Source organism: Eulemur rufifrons, chromosome 29 (genome assembly GCF_041146395.1).
Source record: "Eulemur rufifrons isolate Redbay chromosome 29, OSU_ERuf_1, whole genome shotgun sequence".
Taxonomy (NCBI): Eukaryota; Metazoa; Chordata; class Mammalia; order Primates; family Lemuridae; genus Eulemur; species Eulemur rufifrons.
Genome location: NC_091011.1, coordinates 36,604,636 through 36,622,472, shown reverse-complemented (window position 1 = coordinate 36,622,472; position 17,837 = coordinate 36,604,636). Strand labels below are relative to the sequence as shown.

Sequence of the window (17,837 nt, the reverse complement as noted above, 5' to 3'; positions counted from 1 at the left end):
TTCCATTCCTTGTTAACTGGCTTTCTCTTTCCTTTGTAGGAAATATTTTACATTTAACGAGTACAAGAAAGGAGAGTAGTACTACAAACACATGGTTTAAATGTTTAAGCACTCAGCTTGTGTGTGTGTGTGAGAGAGAGAGTGATTATTATTGTTATCAGTATATTAAGAAGATGACAATGTTTAGGAGAGAAGTCTGCTTCAAATGGATTGTTAGCTATTTCAAAAAACATTGATTTCTCTTATGTAACTGATATTCAATTTTCATATACTAATCTGGCTGCTGTAGTCAAATAACATTATTTCTAGATACAGCAGGTTGCTTATTTAATTAGTTAGTATTAAGTGAGTTAATGGTAATGATATTGTCCTTGGACTTACCCTGGCATTGGTCCATGTCCAGCAAGACTGTAAACCTGACGAGGATTTAGTAGATACTGGAATTTTCTGTAAATTCTATAAAGGTGAAAATATAAGGGGGAAAAGAAAATTTAATGATACCCAATAATTTTAAATAAATAGCATCCCTTAATATTATAAATATGTATGGTTGTAATTGAAGATATTTGATAAATTTTGCATTAATAATATTAGAAGTATAACAACTCATTAGGAACTAATGGTTCTTTTAAAAAAAGGGCTTAGTAGCCATTATAAAGGCAATGTAGCTTATTGTTAGAACTAATGTTTGGATTCTTAATATGCATATTTATTTAGAATATTTTATAAACCTCAATTGAACATTATTTAGCTAACTAGATTTCAAATAAATATTTTAAAAATATTTTAGTATAAAATTCCTTAAATATTTTCTCTCAATAAATCCTTGTCAATAGACATTTCTCTACATGGAGCTCAATATTAGGTCATTGAGCCAACCTAATTTAGTCGAAAATCTCTCCTCTATGTAAAATGGGATTATATACTTTATATGTGTATATGTAAGCAAAGAATATAGCCTCACTTGGCCTAATCATTTTATATAGACAATCATCTTGATTAGTCAGCTCACAAAATTGCTGAACTGTCTCAACAGGCCATATTAAATAATTTTTATTTTTTTTCTGAAAAAAATCTTTGGAAGCAAATGCAACAAAATTTTTTCTATGTATATACATATCCCACACGGTTGGGATTCTTAGACAAAACATTAAAAGTGAAAGGACATATTTAGTTTTTTAAATTAATTTTATATATATGTAAAAACATTATATTTTATAAACACATTCTTAGGATATTTACTGATAAAAACTCTCCAGATTCACTATGTAATATGTGCTTATAGCTTTTAGAATCTGTCTCAATACCTCTTCCTTCTGAGCAATGTCTATCAAACCTGGCTACTCCATCCCACTACCTTAGTTCAGGCTTCCAGTTCCCTCACAAGGTTTATAAAATTTTTGGTAATCCAGGCCTTTTCTAGACTGCTGTGTAAGTATGGTCATGATGAGAAGTTCCTGCTAGTGGTGAGTTATTCACAATATAAAATTCAAATATCTCCACAAAATGACCACAGTCTCTCTCTCATTGTTCTCTCCTTTCCCCTTAAACTTTAACCTCAGTAAATTCCTCCTGGTTTACACCGTGCCCTTTCACAAATCTGTTTTTCTCCTTTCATTTGACAAATATCTACTCAAATGAAAACCAGTACAAAAGCTACTTCTTCTCTGAAGACATCTTGGTTTTCAGAAATAGTTACCTCCTCCTCTAAGTTTTTATAGCACCTTTATTTTAAACATTTCTATTTTAACATTTGCTGTGTGGCATTGCAATACAACTGTTATGGGCCTGCCTCCCTGCATGACTGCTTCTTATGCCTTTTATCCCCAGCACCTTTTTCTCTTAAGATTTAATTTGTCTCTAACTTTCAACATGAATTTAAGTTTTATCTAATTCTTTGTGAAAAGTTTACTTTTTTCCAAAATATCTATAATATATATAGCTGACAGACTATAAATAGTAAAGGAGAAAAATATTACAGCATTACTATTTCATTACTACTTCATATCTCTGAGTGACACAACTATTCTGTTTAATAAAGCATTATGAATATTTTTAATTAGTAAGCCATTTATGTTAAATAATTTATATCACATTTAACAGAGTAAAAACATAACCATATGGTGATGAAAGAGAAGAAACTTATACTTTTTAAGCAGAAATAAATATTTTGCTGATTGAAAAATAAAGAACACTCTTCATTTCATTGAAATAAACCTGGAAAACTTAATGGTACAGAAAGTAAATTAAGTTACAAATTTCCCTTATTCAGAGAAACATTTCAACTTTGTTATTTGGTGAACCACAAAGGAATTTGTTTACTGTCACAGTAGTTGGGTGAGTGCTTTTATCTGTTTGCTTATTTTGGTTGAGATTAGAAAAGACATCTTTATGGGTGAAGGACACACTTATAACTTTGACTCAAACTGTACAAAAGCAATTCATGTAATCAAAATGTTTGTACCCCCGTAATATTCTGGAAAAAATAAAAAAGACATCTAGAAAGCATTCAGACAGGTTTAAGGTTTTTGTTTATGACTGTTCTCTTAAGAACATAAGAATTACTTTTCAATGTAGTGATTTTCATATTTGTATTAAATATGATTATTTAATCATTGATTCATTACAAAAATGAAATTTTGTTATCAGCCAGAATACTGATATACCTGATAAGGCAGTTCATTACTATTCAGATTAAATAGTCTGTGCCTCTCCAGGAAATATGGCATCATGTTCTCCAAAATGCACATGCAGAAAATCATTATAATATGTTTTGCCTAGAAGCTAGATATAAATTCTTTTCCTCAGTACTGGGTTATGATTTACCTGAAGCCATCATGTTAACCATTTAGAGAACCAATTTTCATTCAACAGTATTTATGAAGCCATGCTGTATTTGAAGCTGTTTGTTAAGGACTGGGGGCGATAGGTGGTGTAGAGAGAATTCAAATTGAAGAACAGGAATTGATAGTAGGAAATGTGTGCTCTCTTTGATTCTAACTGATGCTATTCGCTTCTGTGACTATGCTTGCTTTTAGTTGTTTGATAAATATAGTTAATCAGAATGAAAAACAGGGATAAGAGCAAAGGTAACTCCATGATAGGCTAGGCTTCCTGGATGTGAGAAGCCTAGTTCTGCTTCTGTATATACGGCTTGCTGGCTTGGTGCTTAGCGTAAGTGGAGCCATGGCAGGCTTCACTAAAGTAAAGGAAAACAAAGCCCCGGGGAGGTAACCTCAAGTTACTTCCTGATAAAGGGCTGGAGAGTCCAGGGGCCCTCCAACCAACTAAGTAGATAAGAAGAGCAAGGCATGATCAGCGCATGAACGGCTTGTGCAGGGCGTGTGTTCCCAGTATCGCTTGTAACCAAAAACTAGAAGGTATGCAACAACAGCCCCCCTCCCCCGTCGGAGACCCTCCTCTTCCCCTGGATGACGTTAACTACAACTGGTGCCAGCGCGAAAAACCCGAAGCTTAGAGTCAACAAACCAGGAGCCAACGCGATCAGCCACTTCTAAAAAAAGGACAAATAAACTAAAGGGGGATGAAGTGCAGACTAGTGTGTCGTGTGCAGACTAGTATGTTGTGTGCAGACTAAGGTGTCGTGTGCAGACTAAGGTGTCGTGTGCAGACTAACGTGTCGTGTAAAAACTAGCATACAGAAAAGTATAAAACCTTAACCTTTACCCCAGGGCGGGGTCCTAGTTCGTGGAGAGGCCACTGTGTTGGTGCTCTGGGACTTGGACCCCAGCTCGAGCTAGCCAATAAACTCCTTTGCCTTTTTGCAGCCTCAATGACTCTGCTTCTCTGTTCCTGGGGCCAAGGGGAACCGGATCTAACAAAATACCTAAGCTATGACAAGAAACATATTTACCAAAGGCTGTTACATTAAACTTTCAATTCTAAAAACATCATATCCCTATATATTATGTATGTATATATATATATATATATACTGGCATTGTTCATTGTGTATTAAAATTAGTAAACAGTGAGGAATAATGTTTTTAAACATTTTACATCATAATTTTAGTTTATCTTTGTACACGCATGTGACACAGAAAAGGAAATGATTTTTAAAAACTTACCGTTCTCCTTGCTTCCCACCACTTTTGGGGTTCACAAAAACTAAAAGCGGGTGAGTACCAGGAACAGGAGTGATCTAGGAGGAAAGATGGATATATGGAAAAATTACTAGGCACATTAAATATGAAAAGGACTGATATGGTTTGGCTTTTTGGCCCCTCCAAATGTCATGTTGAAATGCCATCCCGGGCGTTGGAGGACCTGGTGGCAGGTGTTTGCATCATGGGGATGGATCCCTGGCTGGTAGCCTTCCTACAATAATGAGTGAGCTCTCACTTTGTTAGTTCACGGGAGAGCTCATTGTTTAAAAGAGCCTGGCACCTCCTGCTCCCTCTCCAGTTCCTTTGTCTGGCCCCGTGACAGGCCTCCTCGCCCTTCACCCTCCGCCTTGATTGGAAGCTCCCTAAAGCCCTAGCCAGAAGCGGCGCCACGTGCTCCTCGTACACCCTGCAGAACAGTGAGCCAAACAAACTTCTTTTCTTTGTAAATTATTAGCCTCAAGCTATTACTTTATAGCAACACAAAGCAGACTGAAGAACGGGGATGTCGCCGTAAAGACACCTGAAAATGGGGAAGCGGCTTTGGAACTGGGTAACCGGCAGAAGCTGGAGGAGTTAGGAGGGCCGAAGAGGATAGGAAGATGGGGGAATGTTTGGAACTCCTTAGAGACTTGTTAAGTGGTTGTAACCAACATTCTGAGAGAAATACGGACAGTAAGGCAGAGCTGATAAGGTCTCAGATGGCAATGAGGCCAGGCTGCCCCTCCCATTGCGGCCCAGAGACCTAAGAGAAGGGAATGGTTTAGGGGGCCGGGCCGCGGCGCCACCATTTTGTGCTGCCTCCGGAGGCTGCTCTCCGCGTCCCGCTGCTCTGGCTCCAGCCGCGGCTCCAAGGGCCCCAGGTGGATAGCTCAGGCCTCTGTTCCGGAGGACTCAAGCCATAACCCTTGGTGGAGTCCAGGTGTTGCTAAATCTGCAGGTGCCAAGAATGTGGGAGTGGCGGAGGCTTGGCGGCTTCCACCTGGATTTCAGAGGATGATCGGGAAAGCCTGGGTGCCCAGGCAGAATCCCGCAGCTGGGGTGGAAACCTTTTCAGAGAAACCCTACCAGGGCAGAGCCAGGGGGAAATGTGGAGTGGGAGTCCCCACAGGGAGCCCCACCAGGGCACTTCCTAACAGAGCTGTGCGGAGAGGGCTCCTGCCCGCCAGATCCCAGAATGGTGGAGCCGCTGGCAGCTGCACCCTCAGCCTAAAAACGCTGCAGGCACGTGACTCCAATCCATGGCAGCAGCCACACGGGCTGCGCCCAACAAAGTCACAAGGGCGAGGCTGCTCAAGGCCTGGGGCTAAACCTCTTACACCGGCATGCCCAGGATGCGGAACATGTAGTCCCCTTTCTTTTGGCCAATTTCTGCCTTTTGGAAAGGGAATGTTTACCCAATGCCTGCACCACCATTATCTCTTAAAGTAAATAACTAGTTTTTGATCTTACAGGCTCGTAGGTGGCAGGAACTGGACTTGAGTGTCAGGTGAAACGTTGGACTTTTGAGTTGATGCTGGAAGGAGTTACACCAATACTCAACATCCTCACTAATTTGTACACATTCCTTAACCTCTTATAAAAGCCCCTACTCTCCTTACTCAGGGAGACAGATTTGAACTCTGCCCCTTAGCCCCGTCTTTCCCAGCTGATGACATTCCTATTCCCCTATTAAAAATTCCTTTCTTCCGTGGCAATCCTCTTTGTTCTCAGTAATTGGATTTCTGTTCAGCAAGCATCAGACCTAGGCTAGGACCCCTTTTTGGTCTGGGTTTCAGTAGCACGGGTGGCTTGCCATGAGTGCCCGTCCCCTGCCATTAAAAACTAAAATGAATAAATACCAAAAAAAGCCCTACATCTACAGACTAGCATTCAACTTCCTTTATTTTTCCTTTATTTCTAATCTTTTTACAAAATTGGAACTCCTAAAGTTTCCATATGCAAAAAAATAATGTTAACAGATACAGATTTTAGTTGATTTCTAACTCAATTTGAATTGTTACCCCTTGTTTTTAAATAGAGGTGTGAATCTCAAGCTAAATAAAGTTTCCGAGCAAAGTATTAAATCTGAACCCAAATACTCTTTAGGATAATTTTTCATTTCCTCCCCAAATTCAACATTCAGTTTATGACTATATGAGATTATATTTAAATTCACACTGGGTGGAATATTTAGAATTCTTTGGAAACTATGTTTTGCAATGACTTTCAGAGATATTTATTTATTGGAATATTTAAAGGCATCATTGTAAGTTATAAATTAAAAGTCAGTAATAATTGTATTTTTAAGTTGTCTATTATTACGAACAAATAAACATCCCATTTGAAAAGATTATAGCCTATAGAGTATCTTGAAATAAAATACAAAATCTAGATGTCATTTTTAGAAGCAGTTAGATGGAGAAAGATTAAATTGACTAGAAAAATAGAAGAGAATTTAAAGAATTTAGAAGAATTATGATATTCTGCAAGGGCAAAAATAAAATACCGAACATGGAAACACAGGAATAATAAATCAATTAGCGACCTTTTCTTCACACATCCTCTTATCATAGATCAGGCTTATAAAACAATATACAAATAAAATGTGCTATTTATTTGCAAGATATCAGGTACTGTGTATTGGCACACCTTTGATGCTCTTAACAGGTCCCTAACGTAATGGAACTCACCTAACACCTAATGTAATCCACTTTTAAGGGGAGATATGTGATTAAACAGAAGCACTGCTGAGACTCTGATATTAAGGAAACATTTAATGGTGTTAGACTCAAAATGTTAAAGTTCCAGGCAAATTTGGCATGTTTTTCAATGCTCATTCAAAGAGCTTAAAACTGTGCTGACCTTTGTTACTATAAAAAAGGCCAGTCCAGCAGAGTATATTTGGGTGCCAGGAGACCAAAGAGAATATTCTTAGATTTGAAAGCCAGAGACCTGCAGTACTGCATAGTCATCTTCAAGTTCTACAAGTTAAAAACAAGCACCCACTCTGTTCAGTAATCCTGAAATAATCAGCAGCGTCTTAGTGGTAGAGTCTGCTACTGGCACTTAATTCTCAAATTCTCCTTCTTAAGTAAAACAGCCATGGGCATAGGGTAATTTAGAAGTATTTTCCCCTCTTATTTCATCTGTCTCTTGGAAGCTGCTGCTGCTGCTTAAATAATTTTGAGACGTTTTAACTTCTAGTATCTTGTCATGTTAAGAGGATAAATATTAATAAATATATAGAAAAAAGGAGAAAAACTATGTTTATGTTTTGTCTGGTGAGATGTAATTGGAAGTTGCTTGAACTGAATTGTGCCCTCCCCCCAAATGTATATGCTGAACTTCAACCACGAATGTGGTGGTACGTGGTGATGAGGCTATTGGGAGGTAATTAGGATTAGGTAAGTCATAGGGGTGGGCCCCTTATGATGAGATTAGTGCCCTATATAAAAAGGAACAAGAATTCTCTTTCTTTCTCTGGGAACACACAAGAAAGAGATCATGTGAGCACATAGAGAGATGCTGGCCACCTATAGGCCAAGAGACCAGCCCTCAGAACAAAATCTGTCTTGCTGTCATCTTGATTTTAGACTCTCCAGCCTCGAGAACTATGAAAAATAAATGTCTCATGTTTAAGCCACCCAGTCTATGGTAATCTGTTATAGCAGCTTGAGCAGAATAACATAGACATACTGCATAGAAATTCAAGGTTTGCTCTTTAAAATGAAGAGTGAGACCTAGCCTTCTTTATCCTGATGCCAGCATGGACCTTGGAAATTATGAGGACCAGCAGCATCTTTGATCATGAGGAAAGATGCCACAGATTGAGGACATGAAACAGAAACATAGGAGCACCAGTGCTGATAAAAATGTGGAGTTGTCTTATCAGCCCTGGAAATACTACTTCTGTATTTCATTTACATGAGGGAAAAAAATGATGGCTGTCTTGTCTAAGATACAAACAAACAAAATACTATTATATTTTGTTTTTTCCTTTATTTTTGTCATTTCCCATCACACACTAAAGAGCCTAATTGTATTTCATGTCAAAAACGAGATCTATAGGGTCAAACAATTGGATATAGAGGTAATCAGGCATAGAGAGACACATTATTCTTCATCAAGTTTGCTAGTATCTCTAGTCTCTGAGGGAAGAACAATAGAAACTTGATATAAAAACCCTTGGATAGCCTCTTTATTTTATTTTACATTTTGCTATTATCATTTTTGAATATGGGCATATTCCTTTTCAGCCAATTCTTTTGTAAATTAAATATCTGAGATCAAAAAATAAATTTGGTTATTAGATGTAATATTTCAATTAGTTAATTTGATGGGACATCTGATTCCAGACCTTGGTTTCCAAAGAGGTCAATCAAGTATGAACTATCTTCTCCCTCTCCTTTTCAGAATTCAGTCTAGGGAGCTGATTTGCATAGCAATGTAAATCATATCTACTGATAATAAATATATAAATAGTTTTCTTAGCTTCTGAAACTCAGTATATCTGATTTTCATGAATCAAGTTTTATTGAAATATCTTACAATAATATTTTTTAAATTTTACAGTGATATTTTATATTTTTTGAAACAATCTCAAGTTTACAGTAAGGTTGTGAGAACAGTATTAACTATTTTCCCTTAACCATTTGAGAGTAAGTTGCAAAAATTATGTTCTATCACTCCCATTTACATTAGTATTGCCTGCACACCAGAACATTCTCTTACATCCATACAATATAACCATTAAAATCAGGAAGTTACCATGATTCTGGACTAGATTTCTTTTATCTAAAAGATATTATTGGGACAATTGGTCAAACTTGAATGATATCTGAGGATTAGATAGAATTCTTGTACCAATGCTACATTCAAATTTAGTAATTCTCTCTTGGACTGTATCTAATCTATTTTTAACATGAGGAATTTAGAATTTTTACTTTCAAACATTAATTCTGAAATAAGATGTAAAACTCAGTCATTATGAAAATTGATTTCTTGTCATCTAAAGATTTTGTATCCTTTTTGTTTCAGATTTTGGTAGCGGGGGAGGTAAAAGACAAAAACATAAATATATCAAAAATTTTGTCAGTCTAAGACTATTCATTCTTCGAAGTACATACTTATACAACATTGGAGATAACCTTAAGTGGAACAGCATGTAAAACAGAAGACAGTCAAGTTGCTCTGTTTAAAGCATGAAAGAGCTCTGAATACGGCTCAGTCTCCCATCCCTCCACCACTGTGCTTGTGGCATCTCCACAGAACCCTGTGTTTTCTCAAAACAGTTTTTAAAAAACATCGAGATAGGGTAATGCAGTATAACAAATACCAATGAAGAGAAAAAATGTTTAAGGAAGATTTTATAGCATCTGTGGTACTAAAAATCTTGAATAGTTATAAATCAGGTGTGCAGGGCATTCCAGAAAGAGACTGTGCCTTTTGGATTCCCCTCTATACTGAATAAAGTTCATCATGTAAAATTTTATTTACTCACATAAAGGGGCAGTTTGAAACTTTATATTTAAACAGCATGACTTTAGAGTCAGACTGGTTTCGGATCCCAGTTCGACCACTCCTCTCTATACATATTATCTCCCTTAGTGATCTCATCTTATCTGATGGTTTTACCTGCCGTCAATGTGTTTCACTCACAAACTGACGCCTGTCTTTTTTCCTAAATTCTAGATTCACGTAATTGTCTGCCTCCATAATATCTCTATTTGGATGTCTAACACATCAGAAATTTCTCTTTAAATCTTATTCACCCAGACCCTCTTTTATCTGCATAAATGGCCACCCCATCATATTAGTTGTATAGACCAAACTATCTTGGAGATGTCCTTGGCGCCTTACTTTCTTAAAAACCTTACATCCCATCAATCAGCATATCCCTGTGACTCTGTGTTCAAAACATGCAGAATCCCACCACATCTCTCCACCACCACTGCTCCACCCTATCAAGTTTCCATCCTGTTACTCCTGGATAACTGTGATGGTTATCTACTGGACTCCCTGCTCCCCACAATCTATCTCAAAAACAGTGAGCCTTTTAAAATGAAATTCAAATCATGTCACTTCTGTGCTTAACCCTCCTACTGATATCTCCTCATCTCACTCAGATCTAAATTCAAAGTCTTTATTCAGGCCTTCAAGGCTTTGTAGCATCTAGCTCTGTTATTTCTCTAAAGTACTCTACTCTCTACCACTTTCCATCTTGATTACCCTACTCCAACCATGCAGTTTCTTCTTGATCCTAGACTTTCCAGGCATATATTTGCCTCAGGGCTACCCATTTCCAATATTTCCACATGGTCAACTGTGTCACCTGTTGAATCTTTACCCAAACATCATCACCTTCTTAATGAGGCCTAATCTGGCTATTGTACTAAAAATTGTAGATGATCCCAACTCTCTACTCTGATATTTCTTATCTTATTCAGCTCTATTTTTTATATCATTGATCATCTATCACATTATGTATATGGAGATAGGCACTCTATTTAAAGGTTGTTGTAATACTCAAAACTATAGAGTAATAATTCTGGACTTGAGTTAGAATGACAGTGAAGAACTGCTTATGAAAGAGTCAACAAGATTTAGAATTCTAAAGTGAACAAGGGACACACACACATCAATCAAAGAAAGGGAATTAAATTTACATATATACTGTGCAGTTATGTATAGTGCACATGCATATGTTTAGTTTATAGCCTTCGTGTTACAGGAATGAGATGTAGCAAATAAGGAAGACAAGAGGAAGAAGCAGTTGTGTGGGAGAAGATACTCATTCAGTTTTAGATATTTAAGTATAAAAGTTCCCCCTTTTTTTCATGTGTTAGAAGTATTACAAACTAGATTTTTTAGTTCTCAAGTGATCCTTTTATTTGGAAATGTTTCTCAAAGAATAATTTAAGGACAAGGTAACTTCAACATGATACGGTTTAAACAATTGTTCTGTTTTTCTCCACATTTGTTCACATGTGGGAGAGTCATCTGTAGTCCTATATCTCTTGCATGTTAAGAAATGGCAGTTTCAATTACATGTGATCATGTGTATTGAGTGTAAACCTATGGTGTGAGTGATGACAAAGACAGAGTGCCTAACCACCTCTATTTGAAGTCCCCTAGGACTCGGGTTAATTAATGGGACTCATCCTAAGGTTATACATGATCTATTACTTCCTCTAATTAGAAATAATAATCCTGATCATTATGCTGGTTAGCTGGAAAGAAATAAGATGAATGGGCTTAACTATGATTAATAGTCTTCTTTAAGCAGTGTAGATCTCTTCTGTCACTGAGTTATATGCAAACTGGGCTGCAACTCAACGCTTTTTCATGATACATATTTTTTAAAACTCACAGAAAAAATTTACTGATAGATCTTTTCCCCTTTCCTGATAAAGAACAATTTTACTATTTTAAATTGATAACCACAACATAAAATTCCTATGTTTTAAATTTTATATGTAATAGATATCCAGGAATTTGCTTTTTTTTTTTTTACATTTTCTTCAAAACTATATGTATTATATTTTAGTGCTTTCTGCTGGGGTGCAAGAGATTTTTACACATGATTATATACCGATATTTTAAAATTCAAAAAATTATGATCAAAATTACAATATTATTTTTTACTGCTGTTTTATTAGGGCTTTGCCTACTGACAAAGTTTAGCTGACACTTTTATATGCCAAAAATTGTTATGGTATTATCTGGTGTGAGAGATGGAACACATCCACAGAGCATGTTAATCATCTGTGGTTTTTAATGTGACTAATTTAGTTGTAATCAGGTAAAATATTTCAAATTAATTTTTAATAAAACATAAAATAGAACTTATATTGCTATGTAATTTTAAAGCCTTTAAAACATTCTGCATGACCATTTAATTTTGATGTCTTGATGTCTTAAATTCAGATATGATTAGACAAATCTTGGGAACCTGAGATGAGAGAAGTTATAATTCTATCACACACATGATTTTTATCTCACAGCCTGTGGCAATATAAAAACACAGAGAAGAATGAAGTCAGAAATTTAAGTTACATACATGTTAAAATATTTTTAAACAAAGAGGATGTCTTAAGAGTAAAACATATAAACGCTGAGTCAGATGGTCCTCATTCAAACCTTGGCTTTACAACTGAGTGGTCTTGGGAAAGTTACCTTACTTCTGAGCACCAATATAATTTTGAAAATGTTGATAATAATAATGGTATTAAACTCATGTTTACTGAGATAATTAAACAAGTTAATGTATAACATATTATCATAGTTCTTAGATTATACTATTTAACAAATGATAGATGCTTCCCTTCCATGATGAGAAGTATGTACTTTACCACATATGAAATGTAATTGGATTTCAGAGTTAGCCTTTCCTTTCATTAATTTCATTGCAGGGACCCAGAGGGACTAAAGATTTAAACTGATCAATATTTGCAATCTATGTATTAAACTGAAATGTTGATTTTTTTCAAAAAATATTTTACTGGATAATTTAATTAGTGTAATTTTTTGTTATCAAAATTGTGGATATATATCATATTTGAGACCTTTAATGGAATTGCTAAACACATGAATATGACTTCCAAAAAGTACATTCTAATTTACTCTTGATAATTAAATTATATATTCGCTAACAAATGTAATAATTTTATCATTCAGTATTCCCTCTTTTTATACTTGAGTTTAATAATTCATAAAAATTTTCTATTCACAATGAGTTTTTTTAAGAACAAAACCAGGCAGTAACTTGATTATAAAAATTTAACCAATTATTTTTAAATTTTCAATGAGATTTCAAGACAATGAAGAAGCAAGCATTTGGGCATTGACTGTGTGCCCTGAACTATGCTTACAGATTAATAAATATAAAAGACATAATCTGTAGTATCACAGAAACGATAAATTTAAAAAAGAAAAAACATGTTTATTGAATGCAAGTACATGACATAATCTCTGTGTGTTAAGTTGTTGGTACATTTTCCTCAAGAACATGAAACTTGAAGTATATTCAAGGAATAAGCAATGAAAGACAGAAACATATAGCTAGAATAACAAAATTAAGCCCACAATTTCATAGATTAAGCCTATTTTGTTGACTATTTTCATATTGGAGTAAGAAATAAAAGTACAATACAGTCATGCTATAAAATATCTTAAATGCAGATGAAAGAAATGTTATTCTTAATGTCAGAGATCATAAGGATAATTTATAGGTTTTTAAAGTTTCAAAAGGTAATTTTGAACTACCTGTGTTTACTTAAACTAGAAACATAAATGGGGTTTGATTGTAACTGCAAACTTTGGAAGATATGAATAAATTATGATAAATTCTTTATTTTTATTATTCATTTAGGAATAAAAGCATGAACACAAATAGAGTTAATTTCCTTCTTTCCTAAGGACATATTTTTGCGATGAAAATGACTCTTCAAAATCATATCCATACTAAATATAAATACATGTATATGTAGAGAGAGAAAGAATACCTGTAAATAAATGTCATATATGTATCTAATAAATGTGTATATTTAGTAGTAATTTGCAAAAACTTTCAGATTGACAAAAGATCTCTTGCCAATTTGAGTTTAAATGGAGATAACATCATAAATGATTAATCTAACCAGAATGTCACTCTGTCAATCAACTATAAGACTGGCATCTTGATAAATTAATGAAGATCTTTCTGAAGCAGTCTACTGAGCTAATATGCACATTAAACAAATGTGTTGATAGCTGAACATATGCCACTTTGAGAGACTAGAAGTAACAAATATGGAAGCTACTAAAATTTGAACTTAAAAAATAATACCTGTAGGCCTTGTCCATCCACAGTAACAGAGTTGGCTCTTTGCATTTTGTTCTTGTCGGTCACTTTATTTGCCTGCTGGGAACCACTCTTTTCTTTTTTCACTGTTGATTGCCTTTCCTGTAAGAAAAATATTTTTTATTAAATACTTTATAAAATAATTAAAAAATAATCAGCATAAAAAAATAAGTTGAGTTCTTTTACTAAATGGAAAACTAGTAGAAGAGTTTCGTGGTTACAAACTTGGGCCCAAATTTCTAATTTGAAGTCCCCAGTGAATAATATGAAAGCTGTTGCTTTTAACTGGCTCAATATATATGATAGTTTCGTGATCAAAATATCAGTTAAAGAAACCATGTGAAAGAAAACTAAATTGTATTATCCCTATGTGCCCAATTATGACTCTTTATCACAAATTATTAAGGACTGCTAAAGTTGATTATTTTCATAAAAATGGTATGAATAGTATAGGATTATAATTTAAAGGATTTGGTATTGAGTATTAAAAATAATGCTTATAAATACAGGCAATATTGAATAAGAATTCTAATTGCATGATGGACTTTTAAGCTACTGTTTATATTAGGGATACAATACAGGTTAAAATTCACATTCCATCCCAGCTAATTCCTTTGTTCCCCATAATGAAAAAAATTATTTTGGGAGTTGTCTGGTCCCTGTTTCTTTTTTTTTTCTTTCTCTGTCCTTCCCCACCCCGCTCCGTTTCTATTTCCTCTCTTCTCACTCAACACAATCCAATCAACTTTTATCACTATGCCACCAAATCAGCTTTCATTAAAATCACCAGTAACCTTCTCATTGCCAAATCTAATGGTCAGTCTTCATCTTTTCAAACTTTTCAGCAACCTTTGACAGAATTGGTCTCTTCTTACTTCTTGAAAACTTGCCTCACTTGGCTTCCAGGACACTTCTTCCTCTCAATTCTTCTCTTCGTACTTCACTACTTGCTCCCTCATAGTCTCTTTCATTCATTCTTCCCCCAGCTTTGCAACCTGTAAGACTTGACCTTTTTCTTGAACTTCTCACTATCTACACTGGCTCCCTAGCTAACTTCATTTATCCCCAAGGCTTTCAATTTCATTTATATGAAGACTTCTAAATATATATTTCCAGTTCCAATCTCTTTCTTGAAATGCAACTCCTATATGCAAATACCCTTTCTATCCACGTGAGTGTCTAAAACACTCAATCTTAAAACGTTCAAAACTAATTTTTTATTTCTTGCGTAGCCTCTCCCCTCCCTGAAAATAAATCACAAATCTGATGACTGCCCACCACCTTCATTATTACATAATTTAAGCGACTATAATCTTTTTTTCTTGGATTATTGTAACCATCACCTAATGGATCAACCTATGTCCATCTGGCCATCTTGTCTCCCTACACTCAGTTCTTTGCACAACAGCCACATTCATCCCTTTTTACCGCATCACAGCTTCAATGGCCTCCTTATTGTTCCTTGATCCACAACAATCATGCTTTTAATTAAGAGTTTTAGTAATCATTCTGCACTCTGCTGGAAAACATGACCTGACAGATTTGTGGGGCTTGGTTTTCACTTCAGGTCTCTGATCAAATGTCAGAGAGCCTTCTCTAGTACCTTTAAGCCTCCTTTTAAAATATGACTTATTAAAACCTGAAGTGTTATTTATTAGATTTGTTTAATGCCAGTGTTCCCCCATTTTAACCAAAGTTCCACAAAAGAAAGCACTTCCGTGGTTTCACTGATCTATATCAGATCCTAGATCAGTGCCTGACAAAAGTCAGAATAAATGAATGAAGAAATAAATAAAACTTAACATTAAAAAAACACAATTTTTAAAAGAGTGCCTGAAGCATTGTGTTGAGAAGGATTATTTGGCCATCCCTAGGCTTAATTTGAAAGAATTTCCTGATTAATTAGCAATGTCTGCCATGGGTGCTTAAGTGTTTTAGTGCCACATATTTCCTGTCACTTATTCAGTGTGTATATATACACTTCCTAGTTCCTGTATTTACTAGCTAGGGGATAATTTCAATTTCTGTAATTTAGAATGCTACTTTTAAGTAGTTCTGAAAGTAAAGCTCTTATTAAATATATTAGGACTAGGTAGATCAGAAATCTCTGACTAAAATAAATGCTAACTAGTATAGTCCATTTACCTTTCAGTTCTATGGTGCAAAAACACTGAATATATTTTGTGTGTGACTGAAAATGGATGGCATAATAAAATTCTTAAAATCCAAAATCTTTGAAAAATCATGTGATTTCATATAGACATAATTTCTGGCAAAAATATTGATTTTTTAAATAAAGCTCCTTCTTTCAAAACTTGCAAATTACAATTTTTTCCATAGGTAATTAAATGGTATAATGCATAAGAAGAGTGAATTATATATTGAGGCTGGCAATCAGAAAGCCTAAGGTGAATCTCATCTCTACTGCTTAAGTATTACATAACCTAGTGAGCTTACTCTTTTGGAAAATGGAGATAGTGATACCTATTTCCCAGAATTGTGTAAGGGTTAACAAAAAGCATATGAAGTCCTTAACATGGTGCCCATATTAGAATATTTAGTCAATAAATGAAAGTTATTATGAATGATGTAAAATAGGTGTAGTTCCCCATTTGGGTGCTCATTGCCATTATGCAAAGTATTTGTTTTCCAGATGTGTGTGTGTGTGTATGTGTGTGTATACACACACACAAACAATATTATCCAACGCTAAATTCTGCATTTAATTCATAAAATGCATAGATTAGAAAAATTAAATAACATTTAAGTTGGTTAGTTACATTGGAAATGGGTATCTGTACCAGATTATGTATTTATGTAATACTGGAAACTTAAGATATTTAAACATATGTCTTTAAAGAGCTACCAAGTCGTCTATTAACATTATTTTATTCTTGCTCATGAATATAGCTAGGGAAATTCCTGTGTGATAGAAACTTCCAACTGACAGAGATAGCAGTTGATTAAATGGCTTCATATCCCTCCAACAAGTTATCCCTCTGAGTAAGGTAGGCAGGAGACTAAACAATTGTAAAAAATAAAAAACAAATTTTAAAACTCTAAATTGAGTTGTCAATTGATGAGGTTGTATTTTTGAAATCTAGACTTATGAAAGAGGTTTATAATAAGGTAATTTTGAAAATCCCCAGTATATCCATCTATATACATATTTTATTATATTATCTAGCTAATATTAAAATAGTAAACATTCGTTTAAACATATACACACACACAAACACCCATGTCAAGAAAACCAAATGATTTCTTTGTTTGAGGGAAAAAAGCCAGTATGTGCAATTTGTGGAATTAATCAAGGCTGAAAATTTAAACAGCAGAGACTCATAACTATTTAATTTTCCAAGGGTTTTCTTGTTATTATATTCTTTTGTTATGTTTTTATTTCCAACTTGTATAGAAGCCCCTCTGAGTTATTCACTATATTTAAGCAGCATAGGCTAACAGAAAGGTAGATGGAAACATTCTCCTATTTCCACTGAGAAAATCTTTATTCCTTCCCTTTTTATATGAAGGAAAGAAAGGTGGAAACAATCGCATCCTTGAAATATCTGCTGTCCACTGGGATTTCACTAGCATGTTTGGGGGTTAAGGAACCCTGACTGACAGAGCTCTATTATGATATTTAAGAGAGTTAACGCCCAATGCGGAAGTTATTGAAAAGTTTCAGAAAGAGCTTATCAACCTCATTTTGCATCAGGCTAAAATTGCTCTATGATAATAGGGGGTAGTGTTTGCCATTTAACCTTCAGGTTCTTGCTTTAAGTTTTTGGGCTCTAAAATACAAAATAAATTACATTGTTGTAATTAAGGCAAATTTCCTTCTGTGAGATAATTTTTTATCCTAGAGATAAAAAAGAGTTGGAAAATTATTT

At 34.8% G+C, this 17,837-nt stretch overlaps 1 protein-coding gene across 7 annotated transcripts in view; it reads right to left on the bottom strand.

Moving 5' to 3' along the window:
• The window catches only part of DGKB (diacylglycerol kinase beta), a 569,068-nt gene that overhangs the window by 382,972 nt on the left and 168,259 nt on the right, over positions 1 to 17,837 (bottom strand). For all 7 annotated transcript variants that reach the window (XM_069461465.1, XM_069461460.1, XM_069461461.1 and 4 more), the window contains 3 exons: positions 13,933 to 14,049; positions 4,089 to 4,162; positions 382 to 456 (listed from right to left, as the gene is read on the bottom strand). In XM_069461465.1, coding sequence (XP_069317566.1) covers positions 382 to 456; positions 4,089 to 4,162; positions 13,933 to 14,049 — 266 coding nt within the window. The remainder of the gene's footprint in view (positions 1 to 381; positions 457 to 4,088; positions 4,163 to 13,932; positions 14,050 to 17,837) is intronic.